Genomic DNA, 21,953 nt, shown 5'->3' on the forward strand with positions numbered 1-21,953 from the left:
TCAGGGGAAGAGAGGTCGCCGTCTGGGGGACTTGCTGTTTCTGGTGCTCCGGATACCGCATCATTTTGCAGGCGGCCAAATAACAGTTATTTTGGTGTTGCTGGGCAGACCCTGGCCTAAAGGACAAGAGTTGCAGAAGGTGTCAGGGGTGGAACCAGCAGGGCTGTGGGTTGCTCCTGAACAAGGACAGACGAGACAACCTCTTCCACCCACGGGAGTCTCTGTTTCCTCAGCCCCATGAGGAGGGGTCCCTCAGGCACCCGGCCAGTGGCGCCAACCACAGAATGTTCTGCAGACTTGACAGGAAGGCTGACTTTTGTGCTGGGGAGTGCAGCCTGTTTGGCCTCCTCCTCTGCTCACCTGCAGAGCTTGGAAAAGTAGCAAGGAGGGCAACCAAGATGATGAGGGGATTGTGCCTCCTGCCAAGGAGGAGCAACAGAAGATCTTCCACTTAGACGACTGAGATGGGACAGCCCCTCTTGGGTGCACACTGAGTGTGGAGAAATCTGGTCCCTTAGGCAGAAGCAGCAGACCCTCCAGGCCCCCGTTCTTCCTCACAGTCATCTCGTTGTGGGTGTCAGGCACAAAAAATCATGTATGGAGGCTAAATAAATGGACAGTCAAGGTAATGCAAGTCAGATTTATTGGGGGGGGGACAATATTTACTTGAAAAGTATGCAACTTGGGTAAGGGAGATGCGGGGGGGGGGGGTCTCCCTGATCGGGGGTGCCCTGGATTGGGAGAAGGCCCGATCATGAACAAAGCAGATCACACAGGATCATGTCCAGGATTTCATGAGCCAATGTGATGCCTTGTACTGCAGAATGAATTATAGCTTTTCTTTTCTGTGAGGAAGGTCATTCCCTTCGTCAACTTGGGCAAAGCACAAGCCATTGCCAGCCCCGAGCCTCCAGGGAGAGACCCCCAGAGCAGCCTCCCTCCCTCTGTGGCTGCAGCAGGACAGGGTGGGCCCCGCATCCCTATCTGTTTGCAATGTAGATCACGGGGTGCTTCTCCAGGATGCTGATGTCATGCTCCAGCGCCTTCATCTGCAGCTCCAGCTTCTCCCGGTGGAGTTTCCTGGGAATCGTGTCCACGGCCACAGACATGCTCTGGAACGCCTGGTTGATCTCTTCCCAATTGTTCTTGAGGCCCTGGACAGGCGGCATGGAAGAAGAAAGAGGTAAGTCAGCTCCTATGCAGCAGGCAGCAGTGCTGGGCATGTTCCCTTCCCACAGGGGTGAGGTCAGATGAAGGAGGAGGAAGAGAAGAAGAAGAGTTCGTTTTCAGACCCCACTTTTCCTCTCCCCACAGCAGACACCCTCTGAGGGAGGTGAGGCTCAGAAAACCCTGAGATTACTGAAGAAGAAGAAGAAGAGTTGGTTCTTATATGCCGCTTTTCTCTACCCGAAGGAGACTCAAAGCAGCTTACATTCACCTTCCCTTTCCTCTCCCCACAACAGTCACCCTGTGAGGGAGGGGAGGCTGAGAGAGCCCTGAGATTACCGAAGAAGAATCATAGAATCATAGAGTTGGAAGGGGCCATACAGGCCATCTAGTCCAACCCCCTGCTCAACGCAGGATCAGCCCAAAGCATCCTAAAGCAAAGGCTGAGAGAGCCCTGATATTCCTGCTCAGTCAGAACAGCTTTATCAGTGCCATGGCGAGCCCAGGGTCACCCAGCTGGCTGCATGTGGAGGAGTGCGGAATCAAACCCAGCTCGCCAGATTAGAAGTCCGTGCTCCTAACCACGACACCAAACTGGCAAGACTTTTCTGTCAGATTCATGGTTGCTGCACAGGTTGCTGCCACTGTCAGTGAAGATGCAAGCGGGTCTATAAATCCATCCACATTTGTCTTGCACAAATAATGGCCACCCTTTTGCCTCGTGAACTTTATCCAGATTCTTATATTCTAAACACATTTTTATTCCCCTGCTTGCTTCATATGTGTTTCTGGTAAGAAACGAACCGCAGTTTTCATAACAAACGGCCACTGCAAGAGGTCTGAAGCCGGAGGAGAGCCCTGCCTCATCCTCGCTGGTTTAGAGTCCCATCCTGTGCCAACTTCCCTTCCTGAATGTGCAGCTTGTAGAGAAACTCCCAACAGGAGATGACAGTTTATCATTTGGGCTCGGTACCAAGTTATTTCAATCCACTGGTACCTCTAGTAGATCCTCCCTCTCCTTTTTGGAAACCCGTTGGGGGCACTTTTGCCTGAGAGTTTCTCTCATGCAGTTGTCAGACTTTTCCTTGGCCACCTCTGCTTCCTTGTTTCGTTTCATAAGGTATCTGGGCACGGCACCAAAATCCTGGAAGAAAAGAACCCCATGCACGTTCACAGTTTTTACATTAATGCACCCCATGAAAAATGCTCCTGCTCCCCAGAGGCATGCAACTCCAATGGCATGAAGATACAGACTTGGGGGTGGGGGTTAATAAATACCTTCAACTATCATTTCCCCCCCCCCCCAAAAATTAACCAGTTGCAAATGGGACCCAACCCTGTTTTATTATCTGCTGTGTTTGGGGTTATTTGAGCCTTCCCCCTCCCCCCACCCCCCAGCTTGCTTCAAGGAGCTCAGGGCAAACACGAGGGGGGCCAGGGAGGGGCCAGGGAGGGTCCCTCCAGTCCAGCCTCCCGTCTCACCCAGGGGCCAGCCAGTTCCTCTGCAGGGCCAGCCACAGGGCAGAGAGGCCGAGGCCTTCCCCTGAGAAGACCCTCAGAAGAGCCCTGCTGGGTCAGGCCAGGGAGGGTCCCTCCAGTCCAGCCTCCCGTCTCACCCAGGGGCCAGCCAGTTCCTCTGCAGGGCCAGCCACAGGGCAGAGAGGCCGAGGCCTTCCCCTGAGAAGACCCTCAGAAGAGCCCTGCTGGGTCAGGCCAGGGAGGGTCCCTCCAGTCCAGCCTCCCGTCTCCCCCAGGGGCCAGCCAGTTCCTCTGCAGGGCCAGCCACAGGGCAGGGAGGCCGAGGCCTTCCCCTGAGAAGACCCTCAGAAGAGCCCTGCTGGGTCAGGCCAGGGAGGGTCCCTCCAGTCCAGCCTCCCGTCTCACCCAGGGGCCAGCCAGTCCCTCTGCAGGGCCAGCCACAGGGCAGAGAGGCCGAGGCCTTCCCCTGAGAAGACCCTCAGAAGAGCCCTGCTGGGTCAGGCCAGGGAGGGTCTCTCCAGTCCAGCCTCCCGTCTCACCCAGGGGCCAGCCAGTCCCTCTGCAGGGCCAGCCACAGGGCAGAGAGGCCGAGGCCTTCCCCTGAGAAGACCCTCAGAAGAGCCCTGCTGGGCCAGGCCAGGGAGGGTCCATCCAGTCCAGCCTCCCGTCTCACCCAGGGGCCAGCCAGTTCCTCTGCAGGGCCAGCCACAGGGCAGAGAGGCCGAGGCCTTCCCCTGATAAGACCCTCAGAAGAGCCCTGCTGGGTCAGGCCAGGGAGGGTCCCTCCAGTCCAGCCTCTCGTCTCACCCAGGGGCCAGCCAGTTCCTCTGCAGGGCCAGCCACAGGGCAGAGAGGCCGAGGCCTTCCCCTGAGAAGACCCTCAGAAGAGCCCTGCTGGGTCAGGCCAGGGAGGGTCCCTCCAGTCCAGCCTCCCATCTCACAGAAGGGCCAGCCAGTCCCTCTGCAGGGCCAGCCACAGGGCAGAGAGGCCGAGGCCTTCCCCTGAGAAGACCCTCAGAAGAGCCCTGCTGGGTCAGGCCAGGGAGGGTCCCTCCAGTCCAGCCTCCCGTCTCACCCAGGGGCCAGCCAGTTCCTCTGCAGGGCCAGCCACAGGGCAGAGAGGCCGAGGCCTTCCCCTGATAAGGACCTCAGAAGAGCCCTGCTGGGTCAGGCCAGGGAGGGTCCCTCCAGTCCAGCCTGTGTCTGTCAACACAATAATCCACAAGCAGGCTGTATATCTCTATATCTCTATCTCTCATCCTCAGTCCACACATTAATAAAAGCTGCCGGGCCATAGTGACCAGGGCAAGCTGACACAGTGATGGGTGTTGTGGCAAGAGGGCAAGAGGTGGGAGGCTTAGCTGACTGACCAGAAGGGTCCCATCTCAATTGGGAGGAAATCTTTTCATCCAGGACTGATAGGTGTTTTTTCCTCACGACACACCTGTATTTTTACAGCAGGGTCTAATGCAACTCCCAAACTCCTGAAAGAATCTATCAGAGCAAGGCTTCCCCTTCCACAGGAGGGGGGCAAGACACCTTCCAGCCTCTCATTCTTTCTCCCTCCGTCCCGGGTGGGGCTGCCATTCGTTCTCCCACTGCCAGCCCACAGCCAAACCTACCTTTTTCTTGAGGTACTTCTGAACAAGTCCTGAACTGTCGATGAGGAATTTGTCCCCGTTCCGCACGTCAACACAGGCGTGGAGCGGCTTCTTGGCCACCTGCAGGATGGCTTGAGCAGCATTTGCAGCGATGAAATTTGCCTTGCTTTGCAGGCCCATGATGGGGTGCTCGGTTCGTAGCGGCACAGCTGGCTTCAGGGTTCTCTTACTGCCTTGAGCTTGTTTCCCTGTTTAAAATTAAGCCATGAAGCAATTTTTAAAATGCAGGTTTCTTGGTAAGAAAACACAAAAACAACAGGGAGTGGCTTGCCAAACTCCTGCCTGTCCCCAAGCCTTCACGTGCCCAGTGATCTCCCGGGGCCTGCCCAGGCCACAGCCCAAGAGGCATCTTCATGCTAGTTTTACTGCGATCTAATCTGGTGGCCTTGCACTTAGCTGAAGTTTAGTCATCCATTGACTCTGAATCTGGAGATGGGAGAGAAACCTCTTAAATGAACGAATGGCTGCAGCCTCTGACACAGTCCACCGTGTGTGGCTTTAGCCCAACGCCTTCTTGCCATGGGGGAGTTCAAGGTACAGCCCTTAAACGGCTGCAATTCATCTGCTGAGTCTGGGGACAGGAGGTGACGCTGGGGAAGGCAGCCTCCTAGCAGTGTGCCCTGATCTGTGGGGTGCCGCAGAGAGCGGTTCGCTCCCCGCTGACCATGAGGCAAGCAAAATGAAAGAGGGGTATCTGGATAATAATTATGGGCAACATCCTACAGGTTGGACAATACTAGTGTCAGGGATCAGGCTCAGCGCTGCTAGGAAGGTCCGTGATAAAGAGTAGTCTCGGATTCCAGGGTAGTAGTAAATCCAGAAGACAGCTTTATTAAACAGACGGTGCAAAGCACACCAGCGTGCCAGACCCACTGAGCAAAGGTCTTGGCAGATACAAAGGTAGAATAGGCTTTTGGTGGTTCTTACAGGAGTACCGCATAGGGGCGGGGGGGCTTTGGGATTAGGCGGGAGAGCAAGAGATACCGAGAGGTGCCAAGTTTCCCAGCCCAGGCCAGATGGTCCAGCTTTGATCCGAACAGTTACATTTCTGTTTCGTCTCCACCGGCCAGACAAGGCCATAGGACGAGACAGTGGCCGGAGCCCTGCTGGGAACTTCAGTGGAATGCAGAGAAGTCCAGGAACCAGGGAAGGATTTATGGTTTTATAGTGCTTGGCCTGAGGGACCTTCTGGAAAGCATGGCCCGGCAGGGGGGCATGACAACTAGTATGACAAAAAGCCTTTCAGCCAGCCACTAGAGAGATTGCAAAACGAGGAACCTTGATTAATCAGTAAACCGACTGCAAGATGCCTGATTCTGACTGCAAAGATCCCTAGTAGTGAAACAGGACGAGGCCACTGGGCTGGGATTGTGGGGGTGGCGTGAAGAAAGAGAACAAGGCAGCCTAGTAGGAAAGACTTTGTCCCTCATATAAACCACCGCCCGGGTCCATCCTCAGCGGGTCTGCTTTTCTGGCATAATCTTGTGCCGCCCTTGGATAAGGCGGTGGTGTGCCGTGACCCATCCTGCTTTCTGCCCATGAGAAAAGACCCGGAGGAGGAACGAGGAGAGGGGAGTGCAAGGCCAGCTGGAGCACCTGTCCTGGGAAGGAAGGCCAAGGCCTCTGGGCCTGTCAGCACCGAGGAACCGCAGTCATGGTGGGGGAGGACAGAGGTTTATCAAAGCAGGCCTGGGGCAGGCAAAGTTCAGAGGGAAGCTTTCCCCCCTCCCAAAATACCAGCACTTGGGGAGGGGGGATCCAGGAGGAAAGAGGACTCAGCAGGGATTTAAGGACATGGTGTCTGCCCTCTGAAATGGCCATGGCCTTTCAGGGAAGTGATCTCTGGGGATCAGCTAGAATGCCAAAAGATCTCCAGGCCCTACATGGCTCCATTTATTTATTTATTTTCTGATTTTTTGGGCCGCCCCTCCCAGCATAGCTGGCTTGGGACAGTTTCCAGCACGTTACAATAAAACAATTAATTAAAAAAAAACATCAATTAATCATTAATTTAAACACATAATTAACTATTAACTGTCGGCAACCATACATGTGTGATCGGGAAGGGGCAAATGCTGCATGAAAACCTACGCTTCAGCAGCTTTGGTGTCTTTGAATATTTCTGCAGAAAGTCTTTTGGGGTGGGGACTTGGAGTTTCGGCACACCCATGGTCTTGCAAGGCGCCTTAATCTGTGCTCGTGCTTCCCTCCTCACAGAGGACCTGAACCTGGAGATGTACCTGGAATGCAAGAAAGACACGGAAACACAACGAGAAGGCAGAAAGTGGCTCTGGTCTTTTCCTCCAGGCCCTGGGACCTTCAGCCCCATGGAGGTCTGGCAGTAGGAGGGGCAAGCAAAGATGGGGAGGCAGAGGTCTCTTCCGTCAAACCCGTCGTCCCTAATAGGGCGGTTCAAGGGAGAGCTGGCACAGCAGAGTAAGCAGAGTATGGGACTTGTCCTGGGAAGACGGGAGGCTGGACTAGGTGGACTCTTCTTGGCCTGACCCAGCAGGGCCCTCCTGATGTCCTTATGAAGGCCTTGGCCACTCTGCCCTGTGGCTGGCCCTGCAGAGGAACTGGCTGGCCCCTGGGTGAGACAGGTTGCTGGACTGGAGGGACCCTCCCTGGTCTGGCCCAGCAGGGCTCTTCTGAGGGTCTTCTCAGGGGAAGGCCTCGTCCTCTCTGCCCTGTGGCTGGCCCTGCAGAGGAAATGGCTGGCCCCTGGGTGAGACGGGAGGTTGGACAAGAGGGACCCTCCCTGGCCTGACCCAGCAGGGCTCTTCTGAGGGTCTTCTCAGGGGAAGGCCTCGGCCTCCCTGCCCTGTGGCTGGCCCTGCAGAGGAACTGGCTGGCCCCTGGGTGAGACGGGAGGCTGGACTGGAGGGACCCTCCCTGCTCTGACCCAGCAGGGCTCTTCTGATATATGGATGGATATAAGAATAAACAGATCAGAGACAAAATGTCATTGGATTGTCTGCACAGGAGCTCCATACCTGGGTGGGAAGAAGGACTTTTCTTCTTCCACAGGCAGAAGATTGTAAATGTTCTCTTCCACACTCATCTTCCCAGATGGACCTTGAATCAGGATGAGAGGTGGGGTAAATAAAGAAATCTAGTGCTACCTGGCAAAGGTAACGCCACCCACTGCGACCTAAGTCAAAGCGACCCCCCGCCCAGAACCCAGATAAGAAGGCCCTGCCGCCACCCTCAATACACCCCCCCCCAAAAAAGCCCAGTCAAACAACTGCTGCCCTGTGCCTGACTAGCCTCTTTTCCACCCCCTCTGCTTGCGGGAGGTGGGCTGTCCCTCAGGTGAACCTGCCTCCTGCTCAGGCCCCCTCCGCCCATCACAGCCAGTCCTGGCCCCTTTGCAGGCGGTCAGGGGGCAGAGAGAGGCTCTTCCCCTCCCCTCCCCTCCCCTCCCCTCCCACGTGGGGCCAGGGCTGGAACCAGGGACCTTCTGCTGAGACCCAGCCCCTCCCAAGATCAGGAAACCCCAAATGTTGCTGTGGTCCTGGGGAGGGGGCACATTCCCTCGTAGCCCCCAGCCTTCCCTTCTGGGGCTCAATCCCTGACCCCACAAACCAGAGGGGAGAAACAGACAGGGCTGATCCACTGAGAGTCGCCCCTTTGCCAGCTGCTCTTGGCAGTTGGGATCCCGAAGGGAGAGAGGAGGGGCTCCTGGGGGGGTATGCAGAGGCCCCACCCACTGGCTTACCAGAACTCCTCCCACAGGGAGGGGCCTCTATCTCATCTGCATCTTTGCCTTCAAGGATCTCCCAAGAGCAGGGGTAGTCAAACTGCGGCCCTCCACATGTCCATGTACTACAATTCCCATGTTCCCCTGCCAGCGTTCACTGGCAGGGGCTCATGGGAATTGTAGTCCACGGACATCTGGTGGGCCGCAGTTTGACTACCCCTGCCCAAGATGGCCATGAGACTTGCAGGAGCAGACCCACACCATTCCCCCTCCCCCAACAAAACCCTTCATCATTTTTGGTCCTCTTTAAGGCAATACATATTTATTAACTATCATTTATTTTAGAAAATTGTTACCCTGCCTTTATGCCTTCATGGGGAAACCAAAGTGCCTAATCTTAAAGGTCATTAAAACCAAACAAGAAACACATAATTAAAACAACCAGAGCGAAGGTACATACAACGCTGAGAAACAGCCGGTGGATGTGGGCCTGCTGGGCTGCGTGGACCTGTGTGCCGGACCACCTTGCCTGGAACAACCACCACAGCTGGTTGACCCTGGCCGTGAAAGCCTTCGGCAACTGAGAGACAACAGCGAAAGCATGGGGGGGGGGTCCCCCAAGGGGACTGCAAACAACACCCATTGGCAGAAGATGGCAGCCAAAGGGGACAGGTGCGTCTCCCTGGGACCTTGGTTCTAAACCATATAGGGCTTTGAGGATGAGGATCAGCACCATGAATTGTCCCCAGGTACAGATCTGGAGCCTGCGAAGATGTGCCAAAGCTGGAAGGTCAATCTGCTGGCCAGTGTGTAGGATCTCACATCCTCATGCGCACTAATCCGAGGGCAACCTGAATCCATCAATGGGCAATCCAGTTTCAGTGGTTTTGATCCAGTGGTTTGGCTGCCACCTTGACTAATGGCCACTGAAGTTCAGGTCCACACTTTGCGTCTGGCTCGCCAAAGCATCTTTTACGCGAACATTGATGAGCCGGGATCCTCTTCAAGATCAAGGTGTGAGTTCCTGTTCTGCAACCTACCTTGAGCCCCAGGAGAAAGGAGCGGTCTTGTTCCGCCTCCCTCAAAGCGGGCCAGTGAGAGCTGTCGGAATGTCGATGGGGGCTGACAGTTAGGGGTTGGGGGGCCGGGGTGAGGGAGACGGGGTTGGAGGCCGGCTTGGGGAAAGACAGACTGCAAAGATGAAGAGCGTGCGGGATCCAGAACCGAGAGGCCCGAGAGAAGAGGCTTGAGAAAAGCTAGCCCTGTAGAAGGTGTGGGATTATTTCCATAGTCAGTAAGAATACTATGAATTGTCACTGCTTTGTATAGTTGTTAAGATGAATCGTAATCAGCAGGTATTCTGGCCCAGGCTGGCCAAAGATACTAAAGAGCAACCCAAAGGTCAGGCCGTTGTGAACAAGCAGAGGCAGAACCCCCTGGAATCCGGGAGCAGGAATACAAAGACGCCCGTGAGTTGCTAAGTCCTTCCTGTTGTGATTGTTACCAACTGAAGGTCAAGGATGGGCCCATCCAAGGACAATTCCCATGGGGATGATTGTGGAAGTGTTGTTCTGAGACCCACCCCTGATGCCAGAGTGAGAGTTCTATCGACCTATCCGAGCAGCACATCTGTGCATGTACCAATCAATGATGGATACTGTAAACGTATGGGAATGCAAAGTAATAAAACTTCTTCTCCAGCCCTGGGAGGGAGGGTAAAGATCACGGTTTCAGCCCCTTGGCTGTGTTTTGATTTCCTTGTTTTGCACTTTGTCCGGAATTGTCTTGCCTGACTTACTTTGGATTATTGCAACTTTTGCTATTTTGGGTTTTGTGCATTTGCACCAAGATTTCAGGCCTGTGTGAACCTCAATTACTCCAGCAGTGTTTAAAATTGTAAATAAAAGTTGGTCCCCTTGGAGCATCCCTGTTGACTGTGGGCTGTCAAGGAACTCCATAGCTGTATAGTGTGTAAAGGGAAGGAGGGCTTAATCCCCCCACCTCATCAGCTCACATACGTAATGGGGAGGGGGGTGGGCTGCCGTCTGGTGGGGCCTGGGATCAGGCCGGCCAGGAGGTTGTGTCCCAAAGGGTCAAGGCTCTCATAGAAATAAATGGGTGGTTGACCACTGAGTGGCTGTCTATTATGCTGGGGTCCTGAATGGTGTGGGGGGAGAAGTCGGAAGGGAAAGGAAAGGGGGTCACAGGAGGCTATTCGTTTGCCCCTGTGGTGGTGCGGGGGTGAATGGCCGGGCCTCAAGGGAGGAAACCTGATCCCGGACAGCCATGGCTTCCATGCAGCGGGCAAAACCCATTGGCTGCTTAAAAGTATCCTCTGACGGCCACTGGGGCTTTGTACGGTGGGCTCCCCCTGGGCAGACGTTGTCCTCAGCTGATTGTCAGTCACCAGAAAGAGCCTGTGCCCTCATTGTCTCTTTGGAGACAGACAAATGTCCACAAGCATGATGAGTGTCCTCCTGCACAGCAATAATTAAAATACATTAAAAACCCACAATTTAAAATCACAGCTTGAGACAGCAAGTGACAAGAAAAACCTAATTACTGAAATGCCGTCCTAAATAGGACTAGTTTTTTAGGAGAGCGTTAGAAAAAACGTTGCCCAGGAAAGGCAGAGGCACCTGGGAGGAGAAGCCCTTCGGACAGCAGAGGGGGGTGGAGGCGGCAGAGGGAAGGGGGCATCCTGGGACAGATGAGGAGGTGCCCGTGGTGTGCCCGGAAGTGTCTGGGGAGGGGGTCGCTGGGTACGAAGGTGGGTGTCATGCAGTCCGAGGCACACGAGTAGCGAACAGCTGAGGCGTCTTGACAGAAGTCCAGGTGCTGAAGGACCCCACTGGGGAAGGTGGCAGGAGGACAAGTGAGAGCCCGGAGGGAAAAGCAACGTTCTGGTTAACAGCACGGAGGGAAGGCACAGAATTCTGAAACATCGCACAGGTAGAAGGGATCTGACTCGGCGACAGGCTGAGCAAGGAAAGCAAAAAAGGAAATGCTCAGGAGCTCCCTGCCCTCGAGGCAGCAACCGTGTCATTCCCTCCACCCCCAGCCTTCTCTTCTTCAGACGGACCATCCCAAAGGACCATTCAGCCTCCCCTCTCAGGGCTCGGCCTCCAACCTCCCAAGGCCCCGCTGCTCTCTCCTGCACTTTGGCCACACGCCTCTCTGTAGCATTAGAGAGTTTGCAGCAAGGGTGTGAAACGCTGTGGGACGCGACTAATTTCATGGAGCCGCACCTTCCAGGCTGTTTATCGCAGCCTGCAGGAGTAGAAATCTCATTTTTCTGGCCTGCCTTGTGTTCTGACGAGGCTTGTCTTTGTAAGTCCCCTCGAGCAGGCTGCATGGAGAGAAGGCACGGAAACAACCTGGCCGTGGAAGTTGGCTGCCGTGTCACAGTGGGCATGGCGAGGGTGGAGGAGGAGGAGACCTTGTGGCCGCGTGTTCCAGGCAGGAAACGTTCAGAGGTGGCGTGCCATGGCCGGCCTCAGCACAGCCAGCCTGGGTGGCCTCTCGTCCAAATACAGGCCAGGTGGACCCTGCTTAGCTTCTGAGATTGGACATTATTTTTTTATTTTATTATTGAATTTATGTACAGCTCCTCTTGGACTCACCATCTTACAATTCCTTTGCAGAGTAAAAACAATAAATTTGTTTAAAATTTAAGACTACATTTAAAACTAGCTGTCAGTAAGTTCTGGCTTTGCTGCTATACAGTAGGGAGATAAGAGGAGTCAAGGTGAGGGGAGCCCAGCTGGCTGTTGTGATGTAGCTCCCAAGTGAGGGGAGCCACGCCTTGTGAAATGGGAGGAGAGGCTGAAGTACCAGATGAGAGAAGTTAGCCAGGAAAACGCAGGAGGAAAATGGTGACGGAGACGAAGTCAGCGCTTTACACTCAAAGTCAGCATGCTTTCAAAATCAGCACATCACTCTGCAACGCAACTTACTAGCTGTGCACAAACACACACCTCCAGTCCTGAGAATAACCCCAAATAGCAAGAGATTTCCTTTCTCCGTTTGCATGTGGTGATCCTGGCAAAACCAGTACAGGCCCCAGCAGACGGGGGGGTGGGGGGGGTGAGGCTGATGCAACGAGTGAAACACAAAGGCCACAAAAAAGCTCCCCTAGAGTGCTAGAGGCCCTTCTTTGTGTGGAAGAAGTCCCGGCAGGAGGTCTGAAGATGGGCTGGTGCTGAGAGCATTGCCTGGATGGGAACAAACGTGAGACTAAGAAGAAAAAAACTCAGAAGCCAAGACAAATTGGGGAACCTACTGAATGACCCTAGAGAGAAAGTAAAAGCAGTAAATGACGGACACCACGCCGGCCACGACACAGGAAGCCACCACCGGCGGCTGCGGCAGCTTCAACTCAGACAACACTTTCCTCTGGGCTCGCCCGTTTGGAGCTAGGAGGCACCGGAGCTCTGATTCCGTCAAGCGGGCGCCCGCATACAGGGCACCGGCATAGGGCTCCCCTCTGTTCTTGTCCACCAGTCGGTGGAGCTGCCCCATCAGCCTGGAGACCTGCAGCTCCTGCTCTTCCCTGGCTGCACTGGGGCCGAAAGTGCAGACGCGATATCCGCATTTCTCAATCAGCTCCTGGAGGGCCTCATTAGCTGGCTGGAACAAGCCCCCTTCCGCAGAGCGCCCCCCGGAGTCCGCTTGCTGGGTGAACAGGAGAATCATGTGGCGAGTGCAGCCCGCCCCGAACACAGCCAGGACTCGCCGTGCGGCTGCCTGGTCTTCTGCCGTGAAAGAGCATGCCGCGGTCACCAGCACCAGAGCATGAGGGCCAGGCCTGGAGAGGTCAATGCAGCGCAGGATTTCCGCCAGAGAGCCTGGGCTGCAGATGTCCGAATCAAAAGCGTCTGCCGTGTCAGTCAAAGAGACCTTCTGGCCATTCCAGCTCCCCTGCCCTCTTTGGCACCTGCCAGCTGCCATGTTTTCCCCTGGCACGGGCTTGAACTCCTCCCAGCCCAAGATGGCGTTTCTGACAGCACTTTTCCCACGTCCACTCCTTCCGACAAGCATGATCCGCAGCTCCAATTCTCGCCCTTTCCCTGGGGAGTATAGAAGAAAAGGTCAGAGAGAGGGCAGGGCGCTGGCTGAGGCTGCCACCCCTGAGCCTCTTGCTACCCAAAGGCCAGCACTGGTCACCTTTCGGACTGTGGCTGCAAGGGCAGGAATGGCCGTGACCCAACCCAGCCAAGAGTCACCTCCTTTGGATCCGTCTGGCCTAAAGGCTGCCCTGGATTTCCCGCCAGTGTTTGATTGCCCAGGCTTCTCTTTCTTCCCCCTTGTGCTCTTTAATCTTTCTGCTTGGAAGGGCCCAGCCCAGCTGGTCTCCTCCAGGATTGCTCTCATGGCCTTCGGCCCTCCGGATAAGATGGGAACCAGCAGTGCCCTGGGTCTGCAGATCCAAACAACTTCCCACCCGTCAAGGCCAATTCTCCTCTCACCCCCCCCCCCAATCATGCACAACCTTGCTGTGAGACGGCTGCAGGTCTCCTTCTCCCAAAAGAATATGGCTCTTCTTTCCCTCAGGACAGAATCAGAGTCCTGCCAGGAGCCTTCAAGACCAACCCCGGGGTATAAGCTTTCATGCGCATGCGCGCGCCCACACCCACACTCAGAAGAAGAAGAAGAGTTGGTTCTTATATGCCACTTTTCCCTACCCGAAGGAGGCTCAAAGCGGCTTACAGTCGCCTTCCCATTCCTCTCCCCACAACAGACACCCTGTGAGGTGGGTGAGGCTGAGATTCCTGAAGAAGAAGAGTTGGTTCTTATATGCCGCTTTTCCCTACCCGAAGGAGGCTCAAAGCGGCTTACAGTCGCCTTCCCTTTCCTCTCCCCACAACAGACACCCTGTGGGGTGGGTGAGGCTGAGACACACACTTCTTTTGCCTGATCTCTGAGGAGGAGCACTTGCACATGAAAGCTCATCCTTTGAATAAAACTTAGTTGGTCTTCCAGGGGCCGACTGGAGTCAGACTTTGTTCTGCTGCTTCAGACTAGCACAGCTGCCCACCGCTCACCAAAGCTGATTGGTCTCGAAGGCAGCCCTGCCCTCAAGCATGGCGACCCCCACCCCCCCGGAATAGAAGAAATGCCCCTTCCTCCTAGGCATTTCCGGGGGGCACGGAGTCTGCCTCCCCTCCTCATTCAGAAGGCCTGGTGGGATCCTGAGCTGCCCTCAGCGCCTGGGCTCCTCACCAGGGGAAACCCGGCAGCTCAACAAGCTGTGGGCTGGAGACTGACCTGCAGCTCTGTGGCCCTGAGGGGGTCGTTTGCAGAGGCCTTGGCGACTCAGGACACAGTCAGTTTCATCCTGGGCTGCTGCCCTCTGAGCTCCAAGCGTGTGAATCCACCGTGCTGACCCCCCCCCCTCCCCGCATTGGTCACAGCCCTCCCTCCTGCTCTGCCTGAAGGACCCGTGCTGGGCATCTGGCCTGGCCGACACCTGTGCGGTGGAGGAGGTCTGAGGCCCACGGCCACGGCCCTCTCCTTGTGCCAGTGGGGAGGGACCCAGAGTGAACGGAGGGCAGACTTACCCGGACTGGCGGCTCCCGGCCTTGGAGAAGTGGGGCGTTCGCAGGAGTGGTCTCCTTTGCTGAGAGTGGCAATGCGGGCCTCCTCGCTGGGGGCACTTTCCGCCCCGTCTGAGGCCACGGCCACCACACAGAACCTGTAAGGCGTCTCCGACTTCAGCCCGGTCACTCGACAGCACTGGCTGCTTCCCCCTGCTGTCACACGGATCTGGCCGCCCTTCCCACTCTGGCAGCCCTCTGCGGCCTCCTCCACATACTTCACCTGGTACTCCTGTACAGCCACTCCCTCTCCAATGATGCTGGGCCTTTTCCAGGTCAAACGGACAGCAGAAGAGGTGACAACGGTGCTTTGAGGCCTTCCGGGGGGGCTGGTGGGAAGCGTCTTGACAACTTTGCTCTCACTGCTGCTCTCTCCAATGTCTGGTTTGCTCCGGAGGGCACAGCGGAATTCGTAACTGGTGTTTGGGAGGAGGTCTCTCACCAGGAGGTCTCTCACCTTTCCCTTGGCCGTGCCCAGCCGCGCCCAGCCCTCCTGCCCCAAGATCTTGTACTCCACAACACAGCTGGCCATCGAAGCTCTCCCGTCCGAGGCTGCCTGCTGGAGCTGCACGCTGTCATGCCGGATCTCGCCCAACACGGGGGGAAGGGGTTTTAAGGGGGGCTCAAAGTCCCGGCTGATCAGCTGTCCTTCTTTGTACAAGTAAAGGGAAATGCCAGGATTGTCCACGTCTGGAACACAGGAGATGATGAACCGGATCGTGGGCTTTTCTTTATTAAGCCTGGCAAAGTTTACAAATGACTTGATCCGTTTTCGCGCTTTTCCAGTGACCGCTTCTTCCTCAAACCACTGCTTGGGTATCTGTTTCTCATATCCTCCTGGGAAAGCGGATGATGGATCAGAGGTTTTTTGGATCCATTCTTCCAGATCTAAGAGATACGGCTCCTCCTTTTGCAAGGACGTAAATGTGAGGGACACGACATACCTGAGCTGGTGGTCCAGCAGCAGTTCTTTGAGTTTGCCTTCTGAAGGGATAACATCTATGCCCCTCAGGCGGGTGCAGAAGAGCTTAACACAGTCCATCTCTGCACTCTTTTTGCCTAGAAATTCAGAAAGCCATTTTGGACGGAATGGCGATAGCTCTTTCCCAGCCAGAAGGTCCCTCAGCGCCCCTTCCTCCTGCCCGCCCCCTCGGATGGAAGGCAGGAGATGTGCCACCCTCTCTTGGAAAGTGTCTCTGTACCGCTGACACAGGTCTTGGAAACGCCGGACTTTCAGGCACAACGGAGGGAGGCTCAAATCCCAGGCGTCCAGCAGGTCTCGGCACTGCCCTTCACAGTCGCTCAGCTGCTCAACGGCGCTTTGGACCCTCGTGACAAGGTCGGCACTGATCTCCCGGACCAACTGAGCTGCTCTGCGGTCCAGTTTGGCCAGCGGATAAAGCCAGACCTTGACAGGAACGGCCCGTTCTCCCTTTTCCCCCAAAAGCTTGGGGAGATCAGCATAAATCCTCATAGCATCAGGATCTGTAATTGGGTTGCTGTCTAGAGTCACATCTCCATAAAATGTGCACTTGAAACTTTCCGTGCTGGTTTTATCTTTCTGTGGTCCGCCCGTGGTTTCCCCTCCGGCATGCACCCTGTTGCAGAAGCTCTGCAGCCTGGATCTCAACTCCCTCTCGATATTGTCCTTGTTCTCTGCCGAAGCCACTTCTCGGTCAAACACAAAGAAGGCCTGGGCACCGTACAGCACTGCGGTGACCACGTGGGTGGCCTCACCCTGGTCAAAGACCCCTGGGTGGGCCACGTTCTGGGGCCTCAAATGGGTCATGGTCAACTCCTCAAACCGGGTGGTGATGGAGGCGTGCAGGACAACCCGGACTTGGTTTTCGGATTTCTTGGTGTCCTTCAAGCATCTGGCAGATCCGTTCAGGTCCACACGGCCCCCTAACAGGCTAGCCCTCAGGGGCAACGTGACATGGAGAGCAGAGGCCAACTGGTCGTAGTTGTCCGAAGCAAGGACTTGGAATTCTGTCCTGGGCTGCGGCGTCCTGTGGAGGTGGCTCTGCAAAGTCTCCAGATCCCAAAGAGTCACTCCTGCAAAAGTCCCCAGAAATTCACCATCAGTAATTAATGGACTTGGGTGGCAAAAACACTTGCATTGAGGGAGCCCCCTTGCAAGCAGAACCCACAGGGAGAGAGGGCTCAATAAATGGGTGCCTGAAGTGGAGGTGAGCCCTGCCGGAGCCTGGGGGATGGCCCCGGGAGACCCCCAAACACACACAGCCGGATTCCATGGGGCTGGAATCTCTCCCACTGCCCTCTTCCACTGACCTTGCCCTGGACAGACTGCAAAAGGCGGGTACAGCGCTAGACTGCCTCTTCTTGGCCTTCCCTCGACCTGTCTCTTCAAAGCTGTTCTCTGTTTGCTCACATTCCTCCTTCCCGAGCAGTTTAAAAATTTTTACTTCCCCTGCAGCCTGGCTTTCTTGCTTAAACACTCAAGGCAACCACAACAATGAGCAATACAGTCAGAGCAGGAGAAGAGATATCACAAGTCAGGGAGGGGGGGAGAGAGAGCCAAGTGGCAGCCCACTTTTGTGACCCCAGCAAGGGGCTTTCTGGAGAGGAGAAGCAGAGGTCATTTGCCTTCTTCCGCAGTCTCCCTGGAGGAGGGTCTCTCAAGCAAGTGCCAACCTGGGCTGACCCAGCTTGGCTCCTGAGATCTGACAAAATCAGAATATCCCCTGCTGCCTTCCCGCCCAAAACATTATAGTACGCTTTGCAAAATAGCTGGGGTAGAAAATTAACAGAACAATGCAATCTGTAAACAGCATTTGCTGTTTATATAAAAGGCTAGGCCCTTAGTGGGCGGAGAGTGGGCAGGACTGGTCCAGGGGAGGGGCCAATCGGGAGGTGCGAAGCACCTTCCGATTGGGCCCTCACCAGCACAAGCCAGAGCTATGCCCAGAAGCCGCACCTACCGCCGTGAGTAGGAAGTCAGTCTGGTTGCTGGGCTCCCCGCCAGGGAGGAGGGCCGGGGATGGTTTCCCTGGGGCCTGCCGAGCACACCTGAAACCTCGCAGAGGCGGAGGGTGTGCTTGGCGGGCCCTGGGGAAGCCGCGGCATTGCTGGGGGGTGGGCTGAGGCATTACTGGGGGGTGGGTCACGGCATTACTGGGGGGTGGGCCGCGACATTGCTGGGGGTGAGCCGCGACATTGCTGGGGGGTGGGCTGGGGATGGCTTCCCCTGCTGCTCGGAGGGCCCAGGGGAAGCCGCAGCATCGGCGGGAGGGGGGCGGGGATGGCTTCCCCTGGGACCACTGAACAAGACCACCACCTCAGAGGCGGCGTGCGTGCTCGGAGGGCCCCGCAGAAGCCACGGCATCAGCGGGGAAGCCACAACGCCAGGTTTGCTGGCCAGCCATGGTGGCGGCAGGGGCGGGCCTTCAAAGCCCGTTCTTAGGAATGGGCTTTGAATCTAGTAAAGCCATAAAAGTGCACAAGGAAGGATTATTAACTCAGGATAACCTGTCCCCTTTGAGCTCTGCATCCCGGTAGAGCTTCCTTATTATTTCTTGGGCTTTGTATAACCTATCAATAAATTACCATCCTTGCTTGTTCTGGTGCCAGAGCAAGCTGCTCTTCCCGACCTCTCGGGCTCAAAGCAACGAGGGAACGGTTTCCTTATTACCTGTGTCAATAACTGCCTAAGACTCTGCAGGGGCCACCCCACCTGAATACTTGTGACCTTTCCTGCTTGGGAAACCGCCGCCCTCTCTGAGCCAGGTCCTCACTCTCTTCCAACTCACGTGACGGAGGACAGAGGACCTGCAGCCAGAGAAGACAGCGGAGCAGTGCCTCTCCCCCCCCCCCCTCCCGAGGACGCGACCAGGAAGGAGACGATGGGGAAGTGGAACAGATTTGTGCCGGCAATGGTGGTTGTGAAACTAGAAAGAGCCTCTAGAATGGGCGGTGGGAGAGCGTTGGGAACAGGCTTGGGCTGCTAGTCAGAAGGTGTGACAGATCTGGCCATTATCTGTGAGCTGCTGTTACATTAATTGCTGGGTGTGCAGTGGGCAGGTAGCTTGTGTAAGTTCACACACAATCCAATTGAGGGGAAGTAGATACCCTACGGAATCTCAAAATGGCTTCCTCTTTCCCTTCCTCTCCCCACCACAGGCACCTTGCGAGGTAGGTAGGGCTGAGAGAGCTCTGAGAGAACTGGACTTGCCCAAGATCACCCAGCTGGCTGCAGGTAAGCAGGCAAGACAGATAAAAACACCAATATCAAATGGACTAATACAGAAATCCTCTCTATGAATCACTTGTCTGAAGATATCTACAGTTAAAAGGTTAGAACATGAGTAGATTAGGTGGTGGACATTATCTCCACTCATATTTTAATTGAAGAGCACAGAAACTTCACTACAGAGTAGTTCTTTGGTCAGCTGCTGCCAATAAAACGGTGAGCGTTTTCTTTTCGGAGAACATTTCCTTGCCAGACCAGAGGGGTTCCAGGGTGAGCCAAGGTTTCCATCAGGGTACCCGAGCAAGAACAAGACCTGCAGCCAGATGGGATGTGCTTGCGTCTGCTGAGAGGAGTGCAGAGAAATCAGGCCAGATTCTGTGCAGGGAGATACCTTGAGAGAGAGATGCCTGCAGAGTCTGGACGTACCTGGTACGAAGGTGTCGCAACGCCGATCGTAGAGCATCCCCAGGTGGAGTGGGCGGCCCAGGGCTGGCAGTTCATTGTCCGGAGCGACTGGGAAGGCCATGGCCTCACCAGGAGAGCCGTTTTGCCTGGGGGAGACAGGCAACGTCCCCCAGATGGGTACGAGGCAGCCTGTGGAAGATGCCCGTCCACCTGCAGGTTATCTCAGCCGTGGGGCTGCAGCCAGAGCTGAGAAAGAGGAGGAGGAGGAGGAGGAAGAGGAAGAGGAGGAAGAAGAAGATGATCAATGACGTTAATCTTATAGCCTGCCCTCTTTGGAGGCTCAAGGCTAAATTCAAACATTGCATTCAGATCAAGTATAGCAATAAAATCAAATAAATATTAAAATTCCAAAAACAATTAAATTAGGTTTAAAGCTATTTCTTCCTTATAGTTAAATGTCTTGAGGGGGGGGGACACGGACTTGTTCAGGGTCCAGGCAGATTACTTCAAGGGGGCACTCTGTTTCCAGGCAGGGAGGACAACAATTTGGAGTGGTTGATTTCCTGGCCTCATCCACAGGCTGGCGGAGCAGCTCTGTCTTGCAGGCCTCACAGAATTCTTTACATCCCAGAGGACCCTGATCTCATTAGGCAAAGCAGGCTGAAGCCAGGGATGAAAAAGCACCTGGAAGACCCGCAGAGTTCAACTGTGGGCAGAAACCTGTGTGTGCATCCACACTCCTTCAGGGACACTGGAACAGAAGTCACAAGCCATTGTATGTTGGTGTGTGGGGCTAGTTAGCCAGGAAGGGCTCGCTGGAGTCAAGATGTGTGAGTAATGTAACTAACATTGAATTAAGGCAACTGGTAAGGCCTGTGAATAGCAGCACATCAGCCTACCACGTGAAAGAGTTTACAGGCAGATGCGAGAACGGAATAACTCCAGCGTGTGTAGATCAGAGCTAGAGTCCTGTGGCACCTTTAAGGCCAACAAAGTTGTATTCTGGGTATAATCTTTTGAATGGAACTTGGATGGGGTGAAGAATGCCACTGGACTCAAACTTGGCTCTGCTTCTTCAGACCAACACTAGCATTTGCCTGAAGCTATTGGTTAGCAAGTGTAGGCTGATCCTGCACTGAGTGGAGGGTTGGACTAGATCAGGGGTAGTCAAACTGCGGCCCTCCAGATGTCCATGGACTACAATCCAGCGAATGCTGGCAGGGGCTCATGGGAATTGTAGTCCATGGACATCTGGAGGGCCGCAGTTTGACTACCCCTGGACTAGATGGTCAGTCTGGCCCCTGCCACCTCTAGGATTCTATGAAAACTCAATATCTCTGTTAAGCCCCAGGGGTTCCATGGCCGGAGTGTTATAATAACTTGCAACTCAGCCACCCCTTCCAGTGGGTCCCGATCTGTTTTCTTTTCTGCCATGAAACAGCTTCTCTGAAGTCCCGAGCGGGCTGCTGAATGCCCTGAAACTCTGATCACCAAGGCGACCATAATCCACCCTCCTGCCGTGAGACGCGGATTCCCTCCCCTCCCCTCCCCGGGGCGGGAGTCTCACCTGGCCAAAGGCGCCGGCGGTGTGGTGCGGAGCGATCCCGGGTGGGACTGGCCGGCGGGGATGCCGCGTCCGCCGAGCCCTTGGCGCTTCCCCGATGGGGCGGGACTGGGCGAGGGCCACGTGGGTGCAATCCGCCCCCGCCGGCCGGGCTGGCTGGCTAGCTAGCTGGCGGGGCTCCGGCGAGGGCGGAGGGCGGAGGGCGGAGGGCGGAGGGCGGAGGGCGGAGGGGCACGCCACCGGCTCCGCCCGGCTCCCCTCCCGCGCGCGCTCGACGCCGGTCCTGCTCCGGGGGAGGGGGGGGCAGCTGCCTGGCCTTTCCGGGAACGCGCTGCGGGAGCGGTCAGCCTCCACCCCCCCCCAAAAAAAAAGCATTGCTGCTAAACAGGAAGGGAGCTTTCAACACTGACAGTTCGTGTCACCACCAAGCCATCGCTCACTTCCGTGCCCTCCTTCCCCAGGAGCTCGCGGCGGGGGGCCCAGCACTTGGAGGTCCCGCCCTGAGCATGGGGCTGGCCTAGATGGAAGAAGTCTGCGGAAGAAGTCTGCGCGCCTGTCCGCGGGAGGTCCGGGTGCTCCGGAGGCGTCCGGCCTTCAGCCCTCTCCCGCACTACGACAAGCCCCGACGCTCCTCAGTCCGCTGGGTGCGGAAGAGCGCCCCCCCCCCCCCAATCCTTGTTGGGCCCGAAGGGCTGCGGGACTCGGACACATTTTACGAGCGCCCAATAAATAATCGGATACTTTGAGCTCTGTTGATGCTTTGCTGGTTCACCGTTTCATGCCTAGTCCTAGAAGGAGAGCCGCCGGCAGCCCCGGACTCCACGGTCCACCCCCGGCCCCCCGGCCTCGGCTGGAAGCAAGCGGGGTGGGGGGGGGGAATCAAGCAACCACAAATAAGCGGGTGTCTCAGTGACACCTAGCAGCCGTGGGAGGGACTGCAAGCAGGGGGCCCAAAGGTGGCCAAACTGTCCACAACCACGAAGAGATGCTGAATTCATCATTCGTGTGTGTGTATGTGGGGGGGGGGGTGCGTTGCGCTCCCGCCCCTCGGGCTCCTGCTGGATTCGATCATTCACGCTGTGCGCGGTTACCTTTCTACCTTCACCTTGAGAAACAGGTAGAGCTCCATGCGGGTGGGGAGGGGCGCTTCTGGCTCCGGCCTTTCTTTCTT

The 21,953-nt window shown here is 55.9% G+C and overlaps 1 protein-coding gene across 7 annotated transcripts; it reads right to left on the minus strand.

Annotated features, from left to right (window-relative positions):
- Positions 1-626: 626 nt before the first annotated feature.
- Positions 627-21,641, minus strand: LOC143820920 (enkurin-like). Of its 7 annotated transcripts, none has more exons than XM_077304329.1 (7): positions 20,786-21,633; positions 19,240-19,464; positions 7,301-7,382; positions 6,399-6,547; positions 4,269-4,495; positions 2,165-2,311; positions 627-1,154 (listed from the first exon to the last, which is right to left on the minus strand). In XM_077304329.1, exons 2-7 carry the CDS (start codon positions 19,337-19,339, stop codon positions 981-983), a joined length of 879 nt encoding a protein of 292 aa, XP_077160444.1. In that variant the 5' UTR covers positions 19,340-19,464; positions 20,786-21,633; the 3' UTR covers positions 627-980. The 7 variants fall into 7 exon arrangements, with proteins under 7 accessions (XP_077160444.1, XP_077160448.1, XP_077160445.1 ...); XM_077304327.1 differs by lacking the exons at positions 627-1,154; positions 2,165-2,311 and adding exons at positions 12,290-13,076; positions 14,568-16,658 and having other exon boundaries at positions 4,349-4,495; positions 20,786-21,641; XM_077304333.1 differs by lacking the exons at positions 19,240-19,464; positions 20,786-21,633 and adding an exon at positions 12,290-12,397.
- Positions 21,642-21,953: the final 312 nt, after the last annotated feature.

Source organism: Paroedura picta, chromosome 11 (genome assembly GCF_049243985.1).
Source record: "Paroedura picta isolate Pp20150507F chromosome 11, Ppicta_v3.0, whole genome shotgun sequence".
Classification (NCBI taxonomy): Eukaryota; Metazoa; Chordata; class Lepidosauria; order Squamata; family Gekkonidae; genus Paroedura; species Paroedura picta.